The sequence below is a fragment of the Hippoglossus stenolepis genome, chromosome 20 (assembly GCF_022539355.2).
Source record: "Hippoglossus stenolepis isolate QCI-W04-F060 chromosome 20, HSTE1.2, whole genome shotgun sequence".
Classification (NCBI taxonomy): Eukaryota; Metazoa; Chordata; class Actinopteri; order Pleuronectiformes; family Pleuronectidae; genus Hippoglossus; species Hippoglossus stenolepis.
Genome location: NC_061502.1, coordinates 11,864,825 through 11,884,737, shown reverse-complemented (window position 1 = coordinate 11,884,737; position 19,913 = coordinate 11,864,825). Strand labels below are relative to the sequence as shown.

General features: G+C 42.9%; 2 protein-coding genes across 10 annotated transcripts in view; one reads left to right on the top strand and one right to left on the bottom strand.

Annotated features, from left to right (window-relative positions):
• The window catches only part of ppp1r13bb (protein phosphatase 1, regulatory subunit 13Bb), a 30,719-nt gene extending 17,153 nt beyond the window's left edge, over nt 1–13,566 (top strand). For 5 of the 6 annotated variants that reach the window (XM_047338077.1, XM_047338076.1, XM_047338073.1 and 2 more), the window contains 9 exons: nt 169–297; nt 2,846–2,979; nt 3,121–3,577; nt 4,816–5,600; nt 5,715–5,852; nt 6,007–6,140; nt 6,246–6,412; nt 6,898–7,097; nt 11,183–13,566. In XM_047338077.1, the coding sequence (XP_047194033.1) occupies nt 169–297; nt 2,846–2,979; nt 3,121–3,577; nt 4,816–5,600; nt 5,715–5,852; nt 6,007–6,140; nt 6,246–6,412; nt 6,898–7,097; nt 11,183–11,224 (2,186 nt within the window). In that variant the 3' untranslated portion in view covers nt 11,225–13,566. The remainder of the gene's footprint in view (nt 1–168; nt 298–2,845; nt 2,980–3,120; nt 3,578–4,815; nt 5,601–5,714; nt 5,853–6,006; nt 6,141–6,245; nt 6,413–6,897; nt 7,098–11,182) is intronic. The other variant, XM_047338075.1, reaches the window with a different exon arrangement.
• Nucleotides 13,567–14,439: 873 nt separating this feature from the next.
• Nucleotides 14,440–19,913, bottom strand: part of LOC118099376 (disheveled-associated activator of morphogenesis 1) — a 51,079-nt gene continuing 45,605 nt past the window's right edge. For all 4 annotated transcript variants that reach the window (XM_035143920.2, XM_035143921.2, XM_047338044.1 and 1 more), the window contains 4 exons: nt 19,413–19,473; nt 19,147–19,278; nt 17,090–17,260; nt 14,440–15,873 (listed from right to left, as the gene is read on the bottom strand). In XM_035143920.2, coding sequence (XP_034999811.1) covers nt 15,661–15,873; nt 17,090–17,260; nt 19,147–19,278; nt 19,413–19,473 — 577 coding nt within the window. In that variant the 3' untranslated portion in view covers nt 14,440–15,660. The remainder of the gene's footprint in view (nt 15,874–17,089; nt 17,261–19,146; nt 19,279–19,412; nt 19,474–19,913) is intronic.

The following is a 19,913-nucleotide window of genomic DNA, read 5'->3' as shown; positions in this document are numbered from 1 at the left end:
TCTTCTCCCGCTCTAACCTCACTCTCTTTCCTGTGTTGTGTAAACCGTGAATCCCTCCCTTCTCTGTCTTCCTCCTCTCATGTGTCTGTGCTGTCCTGTCTCTGTGACGTCTCTGTGTCACTGTGGGGTTGGTGGGTGGTGGTGGGGTGGGAAACTCTCCCGGGGCAGACGGTGTGCGTAAGCCCTCCGGCCCTTGGAAGGTGTCTGATTTAGACATCGTTGTGGACCCGGTACCCCCGTCCCTTCCAGAATCACACCCAGGCCCTGGAGCCTCCACTGGCTCTGACGGCTCGTCCCGTGAGTGCACTGTGCCACACAAGCAGAGAGATGGCGCTCTCTGAACCTTCTCTCTTGATTGTAGCACAGGATCCTCAGCATGCGCTAGAGTTTTTACTCCATTATTTTTACAACCATATCTTGTCACAATCACATCAGCTTATTTACAGTTAAACTAATAGCTTGTTTCTTGAATTGGCTGGGAATGTAAAGCTGGGTTCTTCCATATCACACCATGATCTCCCTACAGGCTATTGCTGTTTTCAAATCCCACAGAATCAGTCAGATTTAAAAGTGATTGGACACTGATGATTTTTTCCAGCAGTCTCAGACCAAATTCATTGACGGCTTTGAAGGAGATTCTTGTTTGGCATCTTTAACCTTCCCTGCCTGTGCAGCAATGGAAACAATACATGTTGACATTTAATTTGGGGTGTGTCCACTCTGGATCGTCTAATTACGTCAAAGTATGGAAAATGCAGCCTTGAAACACTTTGCTGCCATCTGCAGTAGGGATGCCTTGGTCTGGAAAATTTCCCACAGAGTAATAAACTCGTGACAACACCAGTGTTACCAATTACACCGAACATTTTGAAAAGAAAAGACGTGTGTTGGCTCGCTGTCTGCGGAATTCTTACTTTGATCTTTAACGTTAGATTTAACTGCGGGCAAACTAAATTTTCATGCTGTCTTGTCCCGACACAGATTCATATTGATTTGAAAGATGTATTTTAATTTATTTAAGATAAAAGGACTTAGAACTTGGAGTTCTGCTGTGTCGCTTCATTGAAGAGCGTACAGATGTCTCTCGCCCACTCACGCTCTCTGTCTAACACGTTTGACCCATCTGTCGGTGACCCGTTAAAACATCCGTAATGTTTTTACTGTCAACGCTTCTCTCGTCACTTGATCAGACTGTGTTTCTCTGTGATGTGCCTCTGCTACACGCAGCACATACATGCAATTTGTAACTGCAGCATCAGTATTGATACTTATTGTTCAAATTAGAGATTGTTTCATTTGTTGAACGTGAACGACAATACCGCTGATAGACAAAAATGAACCACACCGGTTTAATGTCTATATAGAATCAATGTAATTGGTATGTGCCTGAACACTGTAACACAGAGGACCATGGCATCCCTACTCTGCGGAGGTTTTACACTCTTGATTGTAGTTGACATTCCTCGTCAGCGACAACGCACACTGCTGATCCTGTGTGTGTTTGTACACTTCTGAGAAGGTTCAGTGCCTCAATAGGTTTACACAGCAGTCCTGAATATTAGAGCTCTAATTTCCCTGCCTGTCTAACCTCAACCTTCATGCCACATCCTCATAACAAGTAGGCTGTGAGAAGCATTTTTAGTTGTCACTTTTCATGCACAAGGAATTTTTTACTTGTGCATGTTAAATGTTCATCGAACATCAAATTTCACACTTGATAACCTATCAAGACCCAGATCAACCTTTTTCCCTGTTAGACTCTGGTTAGTGTTGGTAGAACTGTTTCACTGTTAATCTGTGTCCAAACTTATACAGACCAACTATAGATTGTGTTGATTATTTAACTTACAATAGGTGATGTATAGAATATCGGAAATCCAAAGCATTATAATTGGCATTCAGGTTTCTGGGATCCCATCAAACTGCACCAAACCTATCGCTGTTGTTTCACTGTTTCTTTTTCCATCTGCTTTCCTTTCACCCTTTCCTCGCTGACTAAATATGCATTTGTTTTATTTTGCAGATTTATTTTCAGACAAACAGTGCTGACATTAGCGGCAGCACTCGTACATCCATGAATCTTGCAAATTTGTTGCTTATTTACGGAGTATGACTGAATTAAATCACTACGCATGCACATGGTAGATTAATACATTCATTATCATCACTGCTGTGAAGGCTCAGGATTTTTGTCCTATTGATCAATAACTATGTCCTCTTGAAACCTTTAGAGGTGAAGAAAAGTAGAAGAAGGTTGGACAACTTAAAAGAAATAAAGACATTTTGTGATGTGTTTGGCAACGTGGACCTTCAACAGAGGATGGACATTTTGAAAAAGATGAATAACCGATGATGAATAGGAAAATGATCAAATGCTAATATGGGAAATCTGTTTTCCACTTTAAAGCTTTTTTACAGGAATGATAGAACTGGTTTGATTCCTCTCATTGTGTGTTTACAAATGTAGAAGATGCCAAATTCTAATTCACAAATAAGCAAACAGAAGAGTTTGAGTAGTGTCTGGTTAATAGGATAGACTTCTCAAAATCCTGAACCCTCCATTAATTACCAATCCTAGGTCAAAATGGTACAACAAACCTGCAGTATGTGTTTGAAGTCCTACACATTCAGATGCTATTGAAATGAAAATCACAGGCGTTCCACTGTGTGTAGTTGATAATAAACTTTTTCCAATATTAAAGATAAAATACCATTTAGACCTAGTTCTGGTGGACACGCTTTGAGTTCGAAAAGAGGCTCCTGCTTCCTCCATCCCGTCATTCACTGGATAAGGTTTTTATTTTCTCTTCTGCGTCTCTCTCACTGTGTCCTGTTTGTGCCGTAGCTAATGACCCTGGTTGGCCGACTCTTGGTAAGACGAACACAACTCTAAAGCCTCCAGAGAGAAGAAACTCGGGGTCTGATACCCATGGAAAAAGCCCCCCCTCAGGGTCGCCCATCACTCCAAGTGCAGAAAAGGTTGGTTGTTTTTTATTTTTATTTTTATCCTCAGTGATGTACATCTTCTTCTGTATCTGTTGGGGATGTCACACCCTTGAGGTCTCATTTCTCTGTCTGTGATACGATTTTCCATGTTTGATGTTTGTTGCTTCTCCACAGGTGCTAGAATCCAAAATGGTCGTCTCCTCCCCTGCCATATCCAAGCCACAGCCGCCTCCCTATGGCTCCCACCTCATCACTGCGAACTCCGCCAGCTCCTTGGAGCGCCGAAAGGATGCTCCTCCTCCTCCTCGACCACTCCCAAACCCGCCGGCTCCCGCTTGGCCCCGCACCACCCCCTCCTCCACGGGCTCATCCTCCCAGCAGATCCAGCAGCGTATCTCGGTGCCACCGAGCCCCACCCTACAGCCCAACATGCCGCTTTTCCCTCCCGGGCTGAGCGAGCGCCTCGACCCACCTCCCGCTGTGGCAGTACGGCCCTTCATCCCAGACAGAGGGTCGCGGCCTCAGTCGCCCCGTAAAGGTCCACCCACTATGAACTCCAGCTCCATCTATCACATGTACCTCCAGCAGGCAGCGCCAAAGAGCCAGCCACTCAAGCCTGCTCTCAAAGCTGGTGAGTGATGAACAGATGCTCCAGTTCAATATAGGCCTCACTGTGAAAGCTCAATAGAGAAATTGGGGTTTCATGATTCCATTGATCAATACAGAAACAGCTGCTAATATGAATGAATGATTCAAATACAAATGCTGTTTAATTACTTGCTAATAGTAAAACAATTAGTCGGCTGTTGATTTTAGGTTTTTCAATGGGTCAAAGTTACAGTGTGGATATCAGGTTTAGACCAAAAGTTTTAAAGATTTTTTTACAACACACACACAACTGTAACCAGCGAAAACATCAGGCTCAGGTTGGTTTTGGACACAAAAAACTGAATCACTTTTGGGTTTGGGTTGGCTTTGGCTAGTTTTTCTCTCAAACTCTGAGCAAAGTGCAGTTCTGGCTGCAATTTTCTCTAAGAGTTGGCGTTCTGACATGCTCAATTAAGAAGTAAATAAATCTGGCAGAGCGAGAGAGAAACCACACACACACACACCACACACACCACACACACACACCACACACACACACACACACACACACACACACACACACACACATGAGCCTACTACCTACGGAATGAGGACATTTTGGCCGGTCCTCACTTTGTGACCCCCCTTTAATGGACTGTTTTAAGACTAGGTTTTAGGGTTAGGGTTAGGTTAAGGGTTAGGGTTAGGCATTTAGTTTATCCATTTAGTTTTAGGGTAAGAGGCTAGGGAATGCATTATGCCAATGAGTGTCCTCACTAAGAATAAAGTACACACACAGACAGGAACTAACTTCATTTTTGCAGGATAAATGACCCCCTCGCTTATCTGGTAACATATTAACTATATATGCGCTATAAATCCAGGAAGTTATAGAAAAGATCAGCTCTGTGTGTGATTAGAAAAGAACAGAGGAGCAGAATCACTTGTTGACTGACACAGGTGTGTGTGTGTGTGTGTGTGTGTGTGTGTGTGTGTGTGTGTGTGTGTGTGTGTGTGTGTGTGTGTGTGTGTGTGTGTGTGTGTGTGTGTGTGTGTGTGTGTGTGTGTGTGTGTGTGTGTGTGTGTGTGTGTGTGTGTGTGTGATGTGAACTTGTGGGCTTTGAACTGCTATATAGACTAAAGACATACATATCAGACTACCTGACTAATCAGTTAATTAATAAAACGAATAATAGATTAATTTATAGACTTGTGAATAATGATTGGCTGTTGCTCTAATTTCATTTACTTCAATTTTATTTCCTCTCTCTTTGTCTCTAGTTTACGGAAAGCCTGTACTCCCCTCTAGCTCGACACCCCCCTCGCCACTGCCTTTCGTCCAGGCAGGAGGGGCCTTCCCATTGCTCCACGGCCCACCCGGCGGTGACGACACTCTGGACGGAGAAATTGACGACCTCGAAGGCTTCCAGCACCTGGAGCCCTCAGCGCCTCCTCCCAGCGTGGAGAACATCCCACGACCACTCAGCCCTACGAAGCTCACACCCATGGTACACTCCCCGCTGCGCTACCAAAGTGACGCCGACCTCGAGGTGCTCCGTAAAAAGCTGGCCAACGCCCCGAGACCCCTCAAGAAGCGCAGCTCCATCACAGAACCGGAGGGCCCCAGCGGACCCAACATCCAGAAACTGCTCTACCAGAGATTCAACACTCTCGCCGGAGGCATCGAGGGAAATGGAGTCAGTGGATCAGGAGGAGGCAACGGGGCAGGGAATGGAACGCCGTTTTATCAGCCGGCCAATCCTCCCGGATATCTGGGAGGTGACTCTGGGGCTGATACAGACAATGGCAACCTCCCAACTGGAATGCCGCTACCGCTGCCACCTGGGGCAGAGGAGCTGGGCTCTGAGGCTTCACCTCCATCTTCTGACACTAACGACAATGATCCACTGCCCTCGTCGCCAGAAGGGCTGGAGGACCCCGCAGAAGAGGAGGAAGCAGAAGACGACAATAACAACAACGTGGGAATCTCGGAGGCATCTCTGCCGAGCCCGTTGCTGGAGGTCACCACTCCAGAGGAGAGCGGCATGGCGGCCTCGCAGCCTCTGGTGAAAGACGCATAAAGACACAGACTTTCCTGCAATTAACAGGAACAGCTGCTTTATGAATAAACATAGTTGATATAGCAGAACATAACTTGTGTTTTCTCTCTGTTGCTGCAGGAGAAACGCACAAACCTGAAGAAGCCGAACTCTGAGCGCACAGGTCACGGCTTCAGAGTCAAGTTCAACCCTCTGGCTCTGCTGCTCGACGCCTCATTAGAGGGAGAGTTCGATCTCGTCCAGAGGATCATCTACGAGGTTTGTCGTGTTTATATCCTTCTACGGAAGTTTTGTTCATAGAAAGATAGTAAATAGATAGATCTGTGGAGTCTGGGCTTTCATATGATGCAGCTTGTGTTGTTAGCATGAAGTAGTATTATACGCTCATCTATCCGTCTTCTTTCTTTTCCAGGTGGAGAATCCAAGCACTGCCAACGACGAGGGCATCACCCCCCTGCACAACGCCGTGTGCGCTGGACATCACCACATAGTCAAGTTCTTGCTGGATTTCGGCGTGAACGTCAACGCTGCCGACAGCGACGGATGGTGAGTCTGAGGAGCGCCGGGTGATGACGCAAACACTGAAGACATTTTAATTTGACATGATCTCACTGTTGTGTTTGTCTTCCTGCTTGTGTTTAACCCCATCAGGACACCGCTCCACTGCGCCGCCTCCTGTAACAGCGTTCATCTCTGCAAGTTGTTGGTGGAGTCGGGCGCGGCCATCTTCGCCAGCACCATCAGCGATGTGGAGACTGCTGCTGAAAAATGCGAAGAAATGGAAGAGGGTTTCATCCAGTGCTCCCAGTTTTTATACGGTGAGAAAACAACCAACAACCAGTCCATGGTGAACAAATGTACTTCGAATAGTTCACGTCCAAAGTTTGTCCTAAACTCCTCCAAAGCTGTAAAAAAAAACACTGTTTTTGAAATCTTTACTGAAAATTGGTGCAAGTTGAAGAAAATTCTTGTGACTCTACATAAGATGGACGACTTGACGGCTCAAAAAGGTGAAACAAAAGCGCCTCAATTGTCAACAAACAAAAATGTGGAGGTACAGAAAAATTGTTTTTTCTCAAAGATGTTTCATCACATTTTTCTGTCAAGTTTGATTTTAATTAGTTATTTGATGCTATAAAAATAGGGTGAAACATCATGATTGACAGCTGAGACTATTACTGCACTAATGACACGTCATCTCTTTATTTATAGTCTGAGGTGACTTTATCCAGACATGTATTGATTTGTCCAATACGGTCGTGGAATTGACCGTTGTCTTGTCTTGTTTGGTCTCTGGTGCCAGGTGTTCAGGAGAAGTTGGGTGTGATGAACAAGGGGACAGTTTACGCTCTCTGGGACCACGAGGCTCAGAACCAGGACGAGCTGTCGTTCGGCGAGGGGGACCCCATCACCATCGTGCGACGGCAGGACGACCGCGAAACCGATTGGTGGTGGGCGCGGCTGGAAGACAACGAGGGCTTCGTGCCCCGCAACCTGATCGGGGTAAACACAGAGCACCATTTGTCTGGGAAAATGAATTCCTAACTACTTATATTAATTGATTGATTATTTTCATCCCTTTTCAAGCAAGAATCTCAAATGTTTGCTTGTATCAGCTTTTTGCTGAAAAGTAGTTTCATTTGTGTTGAAAGTTTGAGAAAAGGATCCATGAATTCATTGATCATTAAAATAATTGAGTGACATCATGGCTTCACTGTTCACTGTGTCAGACCTCAGACAAAAGATCAGTTAATTATATCAATACATGTTGTTATGGGGAAAGATCAATAATAACTAGGGCTACGTTGTATTACATACAGACTAATATATCTGTTCAAGTAGGGGCTCTGATGTAGCGTGAGCAATTTTGTGTCAATTGGACAATGTTACAACAACTTAATTATCACACTGATCAGTAGGTGGTGCTATGACCCTGAACTAATATTAATATATGGATGTGTTCAGGTCAGGATTGTGATCATAGGTCAGTAGTTCGGAGCCGGTTGGATACTGCAGGGTGGATTTACAAAGTACTTCCTGTTTCATGGCGAATCAGTAGGTGGCGCTATGACACTGAGGAAATATTGACACATAGAGCTCTTTAGGCTTGGACTCTAATCATGTGACAGAAGTTTGGTAGTGATAGGACTATGCACACTGGAGTTATGACAACATCGTGTCCTTTGGCGAAGGATGATCCTTCGCCGCACCGCAATGTTGCCACGGTTTGAGGAAATGTCAAAATTCTGACCATGGTCCATTGACTTCTCTCAGCTCATTTGAGCTGTGTATTGTTAAGCAGCCAGGAGCAGTTCATCAAAGTATAAAACATGTCACTTCCTGTAGCCAGCAGGTGGCGCAGTGTTTGTAAGCCATGATTTCTGTGTAGATGTCATCAGGCTGGGATTCTTGTCTTACATGTCTAGTTTGGACTCGATTGGACAAAATATGTCCGAGATAGAGAATGTACAGTAACCTAACGTAAAGTTACGTAACGTAACATACCGTAACGTAAAGTAACGTAACGCAACGTACAGTAACGCAACGCAACGTACAGTAACGTTACGCAACGTACAGTAACGTAATGCAAAGTTACGTAACGTAATGTACAGTAACGTACAGTAACGCAACGTACAGTAACGTAATGTACAGTGACGTAGAGTAACATAACGGAAAGGAACGGAAAGTAACGGAACGTAGCGCATAGTAACGGAACGTAGTTAGGGAACGTAGCGTACAGTAACGTAAAGTTACATAACATTACGTTATGTTACATAACGGAACGTAAAGTAACGGAACTAAAGTAACGGAACGGAACGTAAAGTAACAACGTAAAGTAGCGGTACGTAACGGAACGTAAAGTAACGGAACGTAAAGTAACGTACAGTAACGGAACGGAAAGTAACGTAACAGAACGTAAGTACGTAACGAAACGTAAAGTTACGTAACATAAAGTTACGTACAGTAACGTACAGTAGCGTAACATACAGTAGCGTAATGTGACGTACAGTAGTGTAATGTTATGTACAGTAACGTAATGTAGAGTAACATAACGGAAAGGAACGGAAAGTAACGTAACGTAACGTAGCGCATGCAAAGTTACGTAACGCAACGTACAGTAACGTAACGCAACGTACAGTAACGTTACGCAACGTACAGTAACGTAACGTAAAGTAACGTAAAGTTACGTAACATACGCCACGCTACATAACGGAACGCAACGCAACGCACAGTAACGCCACGCAACGCAGTAACGCGACGCAACGCATAGCAACGCAGTACGCAACGCATAGCAACGCAACGCATGGTGCAACGCAACGCACAGTAACGCAGTTAGCACATTACGCATGCTACATAACGGAACGCAAATAACGGAACGTAACGCAACGCAACGCATAGTAACGCTACGCGACGTACAGTAACGCTACGCAACGCATAAAGTAACGCAGTTACGTAACGCATGCAACGCAACGCACAGTAACGTAACGTAAAGTTGCGTAACGTAACATACAGTAACGTAACATACAGTAACGTAAAGTAACGCAACGTACAGTAACGTAACGCAACGTACAGTAACGTTACGTAGAGTTAAGTAACGTAACGTAACGTACAGTAACGGAACGTAGAGTAACATAACGGAAAGTAACGGAACGGAAAGTAACGGAACGTAACGTAGCGTACAGTAACGTAACGCAAAGTTACGTAACGTTACGTTACATTAAGTAACGTAACGCAACGTACAGTAACGCAACGTACAGTAACGTTACGCAACGTACAGTAACGTAACGTAGAGTGACATAACGGAAAGTAACGTAAGCGTAACGCAACGTAGGCAACGTAACGGAGCGCATAGCAACGCATGCGCGTGCAACGCAAACATTACGCGATGCTACATAACGAAAGAACAGCAACGTACGTAATGTACAGTAACGAAGGCAGTTACGTAACTTAACATACAGTAAAGTAACGGAACGTAAAGTAACGTACAGTAACGTAAAGTAACGCATATGCAACGTAAAGTAACGGTAAGCCTCAATAAAAGAAACCTACACAGTCCGTGTCGGATGAGGATTATCTTTGTACTTTTAGTTACTTTTTAGTTACTTTTGTACTTTTAGTTACCTTTGTACTTTTAGTTACTTTTTAGTTACTTTGTACTTTTAGTTACTTTGTACTTTTAGTTACTTTTAGTTACTTTGTACTTTTAGTTACTTTTGTACTTTTAGTTACTTTTTAGTTACTTTGTACTTTTAGTTACTTTTGTACTTTAGTTACTTTTGTACTTTTAGTTACTTTTTAGTTACTTTTGTACTTTTAGTTACTTTTTAGTTACTTTTGTACTTTTAGTTACTTTTGTACTTTTAGTTACTTTTGTACTTTTAGTTACTTTTTAGTTACTTTTGTACTTTTAGTTACTTTTTAGTTACTTTTGTACTTTTAGTTACTTTTGTACTTTTAGTTACTTTTGTACTTTTAGTTACTTTTTAGTTACTTTTGTACTTTTAGTTACGTGACGTGACGTTACGTTACTTAGTTACTTTTCGTTACTTTATGTTACTTAGTTTTTTGTTACTGTTCGTTACTTTTACTTACTTTTCGTTACTTTTTGTTACTTTACGTGAGTGACGCGTGTACTTGCGTTACGCATTTAGTTACTGCTACTTTCCATTACTTTCAGTTACTTTTCGTTACTTTTCCACTTCGCTTCGTCACTTTACGCTACGACATTGACGCTATGCCACGTTGTTACTTAGTTACCTCGTTACTTTATGTTACTTTTCGCTTTTCGTTACTTAGTTACTTTTTGTTACTTTTCGTCACTTTACGTTACTTTTTTACGTTACGTAACTATACGTTATGTTACGTTACTTAGTTACTTTCGCGTTACTTTGTTACTGCTACTTTGTTACTTTTCGCTACTTTGTTACTTTTAGTTACTTTTAGTTACTTTTAGTTACTTTACGTTTTTAGTTACTTTACGTTACTTTTAGTTAATATATCTGTTCAAGTAGGGGCTTGATGTAGCGTGAGCAATTTTGTGTCAATTGGACAATGTTACAACTTAATTATCACACTGATCAGTAGGTGGCGTTTTCATAATGCCCCTTGAGACTTTTGTTTGTCTGGTCTGGTGATACACCTGGGCTACGATTTTATGAAGATTGGTCAAAGGGAAACCTAGGGGCTGCGTTCCAGGGCGCTGTTGAGCCATTTTGCTATGCCCATTTCAAATTACTCCAGAATACATACATTTTCACCACTTTCTAATTTTCTGCAAAGTTTGGTAAGACGTTGAGCATGTTAAAGCCCTCAAAAGCCAATTCATTTGGCATAGAATAATAAGAATAATCCTTACAATTTCAATAGGGCCTCCCACCGTCGGTGCTCGGGCCCTAATAATAAGTGAATGAATCTGATTTATCGTCTTGCTCGAGTCACACTAGAACAAGAACAGCACATAATGGTGCTTTTTAGAAATAGAGCAAAACAAGACAAAGTCAAGTTACAACCTTAGTGATAACAAACATGATGGAGTCGTTAAACATTTCTCTTTTTGTTCCTCTCTTCTCTCTGTTCATCTCCTGCAGCTCTATCCTCGCATCAAACCTCGTCAGCGCTCGCTGGCGTAGCGTCTCCCTTCACCGACCTGTGGCGAACAGCTGGACCAGCGACAAAAACCAAGAGCAGAGAACAAAAAGGAGCGCGGCGCTCCGACTTCTCCCCCGTGGCCATAACCTCCCCACCCCCCCCCCAAAAAAACCCCACCGGCCTCGTGCTTCTCTCAAAAATCCATTTCCTTTGAAGCAGTCGGCACTGAACTCTGACGCACACATATTTCCATCGCATAGACACACACACACACACAATGAAATGCAAGCACTCCACACACACACACACCTCTCAACTTGTCTGTTCATAGTCCCAACTTGATTTTTCTCCCGACTCAGTGTCAGCTCTGTATCAGACGTGGACTTGAAGAATAAAACACTAACCCCTCGTCTCAGTATTTCTTGCAGTTTCCACACTTCTTCAGTCGTCTTCTCCCTGATGGAGCCGCTGGTTTATTTGCGTTTATATGATGACGAGAATAATCAGCGTTAATGGTGAGAAATTGCTGATTTTTTTTCAGTGGAGCAGAGTTTTTTTAATGTCAGTTTGATCCCCTGCACGAAGAAGCACACACACAGGAGGTTGTGATCAGTGTGATCGTCCAACCACCAAAGATGAAAATATAGATTCAAATATTTTATCTCAGCGACTCCCTGAGACCCTGCAGAGACGCTGAGTCCTTCCAGATTTTCTCATTGAGCAGGAAAATGATTTTGTTTGAGGAAAACAGAAAATCGTAAATCCTCAGCGTTAACGTCACAGACCAGACAAAGCAAATCCAGTGTAAAGCAAAGACGAACAAAGATTCACACAAGTTTTCATTCATGACCAAAACGACACCAGTTTGTTTACTCTGTGTTCAATTCCAGATGTTTGGCTGCAACATGAATAGATTTGAGGCTCCTGACAATAATCTGTTTTTTTTTTTCTGTTATATATTTCAAGATGTATTAAACTGTTTGAATCACCGACTGTATCTAAAGATGGACGACACTTCTCCACTTCCCTCCACTGTCCAGAAATGAAGCCAAAAATATCCTGGATTCGAACGCTGCCATCTTGTGCATCTGGAGCCAGAGTCTCTCAAGGTCGATTCACATGCACGTCCAATCAGACTTATTCAAACCAAACTTACTGGAGAAATGCCCCCTTTGCCTCTAAAAAACAAGAAACCATGACTTTAGTTTGGACCATGTCCCAACTGCTAACATGGAGGAGGCAGGATTTATTACCTACACTGCAGCCAGCCACCAGGTGGTGATCAACGTGCTTTGGCCTCACTTTTGAGGAGCTGTCCTGTCGTCCATCTCTATAAACAGTCTGTGGTTTAAATTAGCATTTACATTGTGTTTATATTTTTGTGCTGCAGTTTAGATTTCGTCATGGAAATGGATTTTTAAAAATATTCAGTATTTCACTTACCAAAACAGAAGTTGCCAAATACAAGGAGAGAGCATCTTGAATGGAAGATACAAACCTTAGATTATCTGTAACTTTTGGTATTTCAGGGATTATTATATGGGAAATAATTAGCCAGAATAAGTTTGATCAAAAGTTTGACTTATAAATCTAAATTGTATCCGATTCAGAGGCAGAAAGGTTTTTATCGTTCATGTTATTGTCAGATCAAGTTGTTTTTAATTCTCTGTAATATCGATCAAATCATTCACAGTTTGGATCTCGTTTCTTATTCTTTCTTTTAAAATCTTAAATCTACGATAAATCTAATCTCACTACCACAATTCTGCATTTTAAGATTTTTGCCTTCTTGTGATTTAATGGAAAAGTCGCATCAGAGCAATGAAACGGACACTGGACTCAGTCGGACCATCTCAGCATTCAAGATAATTTAAATCCCTTTTATTCTTTACGTCTACCAGCTGCTACGTTTCTCTCGGGTTCTAACCACGAACTCCACTTTGACACACTTTGATCTCAGGACCGACACGGTGCTGCCGACACTGTTTCACCACTAAACTAGTGATCGTGTTTCTGTTTCTTTTCTCAGCCGACGTCACCTTCATACGAGCAGAGAACACAAAGCTGAATTTCTGTCCAGAATCTATGGTCATAAGTTACTGATGCATGAAGATGATTGAAACCAAGGTTCGGATTCAAAGTTTGACCCGTTCTCCTCCTCCAGTTCAGCTCTGACACTAATAACCCACGTTAGAATCCGTCACTGATCCTCCATCAGAGTCCAGCAGCTTGTTCTGAGCCTCCAGTGACCTGAGTGCGAGGAGATGAGTCACATGTCTGTTTTCTGTATGAACGACTTTTTGTTTTTCTGTATAAACACTGTAACTCACACTTGATTCAAATAATGTAAATGTGAACAATAAAACTGAAGCTCTGGCATGAACAGTGTCGCTCGGTGTCGTGTTAACAGAGGAACGCAAAATATACAAGTGTTTAGTTTTATACAAATGTGTAAATATAATATGAAGCCGGCAGTCAATTGTCTGCTTTGCCTACTCTGCTGCAATGACCTGTCTGGACCACAGGGTGGCAGTCTAACAGAGGCTTCTTTTCTCTCTGTAGAAACATGATCATGAAGAAGGATCATTTACTAATTCTCATTCTCTAATGTAACTGAGGACATGTGAGGGAAGAGTGCGGAGAAACTGTCAGATCCATGTAACATTCATCAGTTAAATTTTTATAATTTTATAATTTTCTATTTGAAAAACAAAAATTTAATAAGTTTCCCTTTTTAAATTTTATGTTTTTCATATAAAAGTGAATTATTAAGCGTTACATGGATTTTAATATTTTAATTGTGGAAGAATTATTTATCAACTAACCTGGTTTCAAATGTAGACACATAGTTTAATCCTAAACCAAAACTATTCATTGTTAAAGCCAGTAGTGAAGTAAATGAAGATGTGGAGCTGAAACTGGCCTCAAAATAAAAAACAGTGTAGTGTATTATTGTCTTATATAAAAGTTATCTGACAAATTATGTTTTATTAAAAGACACATTTGAGAATCAGCTCAGCAGAAACCATGAGATGAGCCTGTTTACTCCGAGGGTCTAAACACAGGCTTAATTTATTTCAATATTTGTTTCTGGATTTATAATTCTGTTCCTTTTTAAAGTTTCAGATTTGATTCACGCGTTTCTTACTCTGTCGTGTATTTTGAAACATTATGGATCCGGCAACAAAGAACTGAATATTTATCTGTGCAGACTCATGAAGCTGGTGATTGTTAACTGAACACAAGAACTCCTAAATGCTTTTCTCCCATTTATTTTCATCCGGGCATCGTACAATGGAAGGCAATATTTAAATTATAAAAGTTCATGGAGGCGCCCGACTCTCGCTGGATTCACACTGAGCTGCTCGGGGGACAAATTCAGATCAGACGTCGTGTCCACGTGTGAGTGGAAACACTTCACGTGTGAGTCACAGAATGTTTTCAATGCAGTGTGAACCCAGCCAGCGCAGGAAACGGCTTTCATCTACTCAAATAAAAACATCAACATTAGGGGGCGCTCTCTCCAGAAGGGGGAAAACAGGTGTATTGCATTGTTTGGGTATGGTTTTAATGGCATTTAGCAGAATAATTATGAACTCATATGTGCATGTATGACAAGCACGCAACCTTATATATAGATATAGATATAGATATATGTAATCTATGACGTTGAGTGTCCACACTTGTTGAGAAATCGAGGCCTTGGAGTACCCACTTAACAATTAGAGTCAACAGAGTTAAGGCCAGCTCTTAACAGGAAGTAGATGAAAGAAAACATACAGATATATAAATGCTGCGCGTCAATAATGATGAAAACAAAGAAAACTCCGCTGCGTCACTTCCTGTTTAAAGATGCGTCTCGGCCCTCAGAGCGGCGGCGTCACCGGGAAGTTCAGATTCAGTCTTTCTACAAAAAAGCGACCGCGAAAGCAGCCCCCCCCCCGCTCGATCTATCAAATCAGTCTGTACAAAATGGCCCCTTGTGTTTCTTTTCCTTCCTGTTGGGATCAAGCATCGAAGCCCTGAAGGAGTCGAAAAGCTGCACGTTACGTTCTGTGCATAGATTCTGACGTACAAAACAAACTAAAAAACAACACAGGACGTGTCCAATCAAACGGCCGCGACCGTCTCTTCCACCTGGAGCGAGACGCCACTTCCTGGTCCTGCGTGACGAAATATTTCATTTCCATTTCATTCATTTCATTGAAGTCGATCCTCCAGCTGGAATCTGTGGGATTTTGGTCGTTAATAAGAGTTTTTGGCTTTTTGCTTGTGAGAGGGTGAAATAGTCCGGACGCGTTGTGCTGTGTGTGGCTCTGCTGCGATGATGCGAGGCCGTGGTCGGTTTAGGCGGAGCTGGGTGGGAGCGGAGGAATGTGAGTGTCAGTTTGACCCAGAGAGAAACTAACAACGAGCAGCGGGGCCGAGGAGGAGGAGGAGGAAGAGGAAGAGGAGGAAGAAGAGGATGATGTCAGCCTCAGAAGTTGAGCTTTGTGACCGGTCGCTCTCGGCTCGCGTCCGTGTTCTGGCTGTTGATGCGTTTGCGGTTGCGTTTCATCTTGGACAGGTCCTTGTCGAAGACCTCGCCCGATCGCAGCGCCGACACCAGGTCGTCAAACTCGCCGCCGTCGTCCTCGCCGTTCGCCTTCGCCTTCCGGGCCTTTCGTTCCTTCTCCCTCTGTTCCTTCAGCTGGTGACACAGGAAGAGAAACGTTGAATCAACACAAACATCTCTCTGAATGTATTACTCCTCACCTCGGAGGAACAGATGGATGAGAAGCTTGACACCACTTCCTGTCTGAACAGAACATGTGAGGATACAGCAGCAGCCTGACTCTAATTATCCACACTACAAGCTCCTTTCCTAATTCCCTCTGAACTTATACAGTCAAAACAAGCTACACGTGGCATCTATTGCACTTCTGTCCGTCCTCGGAGAGAGATCCCAGGTTTTTTCCCCTGTTAAAAGTGTTTTCTTCGAGTGTCGGCCGTACAGATAAATTTGTTTTGACACCTGAAAGTCCAAAGCTGTTTCTTTGCGGAGTCCAGTGACTTTGAGGTTGAGAAAAATTCTTGCAACTTGTTGGTTTTACACCTGTGTTTGTCTATTCCATGTTGAGCTTTAGAGATGTCGGTAAATGGATTTTGTTTGACAAAGCCAGCTAGGATGTTTTGATGATTTATGCTAAGCTAACAGCTGCATATTTACTTTACAGAGAAAAAGTAAGTAAACATTTCAGAAAATATCAAATTATTATTCAGAACAAATGAGGCTGTAACAGCAAAACCCAGAGTGGGTCTGTTTTATTACTACCTCTGCCAAGGAAGATATAAAATGTGATATCCAACAGCGCCACCATCTGACAATGACATGACATGACGCACTATTTCACCTGCATTTATTCTTTGTATCACGTGTAAGCGGCTTCACACAATATCATTGGTCATCAGGACATGGATTTAAACCAACATCCCATTCCGATCTGTTTGTTTGTTTGTTCGTCAGGAGGATCGCACAAAAACTACTGAACTGATTTCCTTGAAACTCAATGGAAGGATGACACATGTGCCAAGAAAGAACACATTACATTTTGGCGCGCATCTGGACATTGGCCATTTTATGACATTTTCACGGATTTACCGGATTTAAGTAATTCATGGATTTGAAAAGACATCAGACAGATTTCTATGACTATGTGAGAATGCGCAGCTTGATTGAATTTAAGGGGACTGTTGGGTCTTGGCGGATGTATGTGCTCGACTAGGTGCCTTTGTAGTTGGTCATGAATCCTACTTTTTATTAGTTTGATTGGGTTTTTCTCTTCTTTCTCACTTTACAACAGTGTTTTACAATGTCAGTGGTTCTATTTTTGTCAAGAATCATGTGGAAACGGCCGATCACAAACCTGAGCTTCCATCTTGGCCCTGCGCTCCTCCTCTTCTTTGCGTCTCCGCATGTTCTCGTTCTCCTGCTGAGCCTCGGCGAACGACTGCAGGAACTGGTCGAAGACGCCGAAGAACTCATCCGGCTGCATCTTGCTGGCGTCTTCGCCAAAGTGCTTCACTGCCCTCAGGAACTGTGGAGAGGGGGGGGACCAAAGAGAAAAGGGTCACACAGGATCAGATTTACAGCAGGACGCAGCAGAACCGGGTTTTTACTTTATCGTCGACTGTTTTAAAGGGGACTCATTAGGGTCTCAGCTCTTTGAAATCAGAGCGGAGGAGCCAGTGGTCGAGCTTTGAAGGCCGCGTTAACACAGATCTGACCGACTACTGATTACAGCCGCGGCCAGAGACTGGAGCCAGAGCCCAAATTAACGCAACGTGTTTGTTGGGTGTTTTTCACTGGAGGTTAAAAAAGAGAACATCCAGATGTGAAGTCCCGCTGAGAACAGCCAATGGCATACATGCTCAATCAGGTGGAGAAAATCTGCAGGTAGGTTTTTTAAAATATGCTTTTTTCACATCAGGATGATTCCTGAGACGTGATTTGTAAAATATCCCTTTACATTTTGGTATTGTACAACTGTTTTATTTCACGCACACACACACACACACACACACACACACACACACACACACACACACACACACACACACACACACACACACACACACACACACACACACACACACACACACACACACACACACACACACACAACACACGCACAGACGCAAAGCAGTGAGGGTCAGCGAGGGCTCTCTTGTTCCCAATCATGAGTAAAGAGGACCACTGTAAACACTCTCAAATATTTTACCGTGGGACACCGTAAATGATTCACAGAGACTAATGGTTGCCATGTGACCAGCCGAGCACTAGGGTCAGTGTAGCTCACTCACTCACTCACACACTCACACACTCACACACACCAACTGTGAGGAAAAAAACATGCCCAAGATTTTAAAGGAAAAAAAAAAAAGGGAGAACCCCTTCCTGCCTTGCACCAATAAATGTGGACAGACGCATAAATCTGACATCAGGGTGTCGCGGTGTCGGTTAAAAGAAGAACACGCTCAGGTTTCTAGTTGTAAAAAGACAAGTCTCTTTTTAAAATGACCACCTGCAACAGGTTTGCTTTGTAGGAAATGTTAGCTGCGAGGGAAATGCTCTGAGAGGATTTTCTCAAGGACACGTTTAATCTGTCTTCAGACATCGAGAAAATGTCTGGAACATTTGGTCCGGACATTTTTCGGGGTTTGTCAACCCGTCCACTCGCTCTGTAAGTTCTCCAGACATTTTTTTGTTCTCTCTGACATTTTACCGAGAAAAAGCAGAAAAAGTTCAGAAAAAGGTCCGTTGCAACTGACTCTGACATTTGTGTTCTCACATACACTCCCTCCAGAAACTTTCAGGAAATGTCCCGACGTCAGTGCATGTGATTCACAAAGCATTCCTACAATTACATGGGTAATCAAAGTGCCTAAAACCATGACGTACAATGTCCACACTGTAAATGTCCGTACTTTCACCGAACGGCTATTATTTTATCGTTTTTTGCAGTAATTTATGTTTCTTTTATCCTTTTCCTTTCCATTACTATTAAATGATGTTGTATTATTTTATCTGCTGTCTTTGATTTTAAATGACATTGTATTCATTTGCTTCTTGTCTCTGATGTTTTGTTTTTAATTGTCGTCTTCGTGAAGCTCTGTTTTGAAAGGTGCTGTATAAATAAAGTTATTATTGCTATTACAATGCTGAGCACAGCCGTGTAAAACAATATCCAACCCTCTACGTCTGTTCCTGCTTTCACTCTTCAACTGCACTCAAGACAACGGGCAGCGTGACCGATAAAGTGCGAGCGGCGCTGCAGCAGGAAGCAGAAACACTTGACTCCCGCTGTTAGCTTTCCTAGAAAGGTGACCGATGAGGTCAACGAGGCGCGTAGAAACAGCTTCGCAGACAGGAAATGGGATGCAAGCTTTTAACGTCTGTGTCTACAAAGTCAAACGGACTTACCAGCTCTTTGGCCTCGGTCAGAGAGTCCTCCACATCGGAGAAGCTGAAGCTGGCCACCGTGATGAACTGACTCACCACTGACACAAATTTGTCGCCGAGCTCCTGCGGTCGCTTCTTCTGGAACTCCAGCTCCTGACAGAGGAAAAAACACGAGAGCAGGAGTTGAAGGACCGCGTCACGATGATCTGCACTGAACATCGTACACGTCACAAGCAATAGAATAAAAATGCATGTTCTGTCTTATCTAATAAATCTTTGTGACTCACGCTCTCCACACTTTTCAAGCCGCTGCGGAGGTTGCAGATATCTTTATCCAGCTCCGTCATACTGCACATAAAGAGAGAGGTGGTCGTTGAACACAGAAAAGAAGGAAACAGTAGAAATGTGGCCGGAGGCTGTGGATCCAAACCATCTCGGCTCATGACTCCCAAACAAAACCCATGACTAATCCCGACACCTCCGCCTTGTTTGTTTAAGTCTGATGAGCAGTTCCCTCAGATGGTTAATGATCCAGTTAATTATCCAGTACGTATTTCACAACATCAGTAAAAAGATAAATATAATTACTGTGGCAGAATTTCTTTCTGTTCCAACCATCTTCCAACCCCTAAATTTTAGGTTACTTCCACACTAATAAGTTTCCATTTTAAAACAGAGTAGATACGATCTTGGTCAAAAGAGTGTTTAGTTCTGTATCAGTAATAATCCCTATCCGTACTAACGCAAAAACATCAGCGTTCTCATACACTGGGTATGTGTTTGTCTAT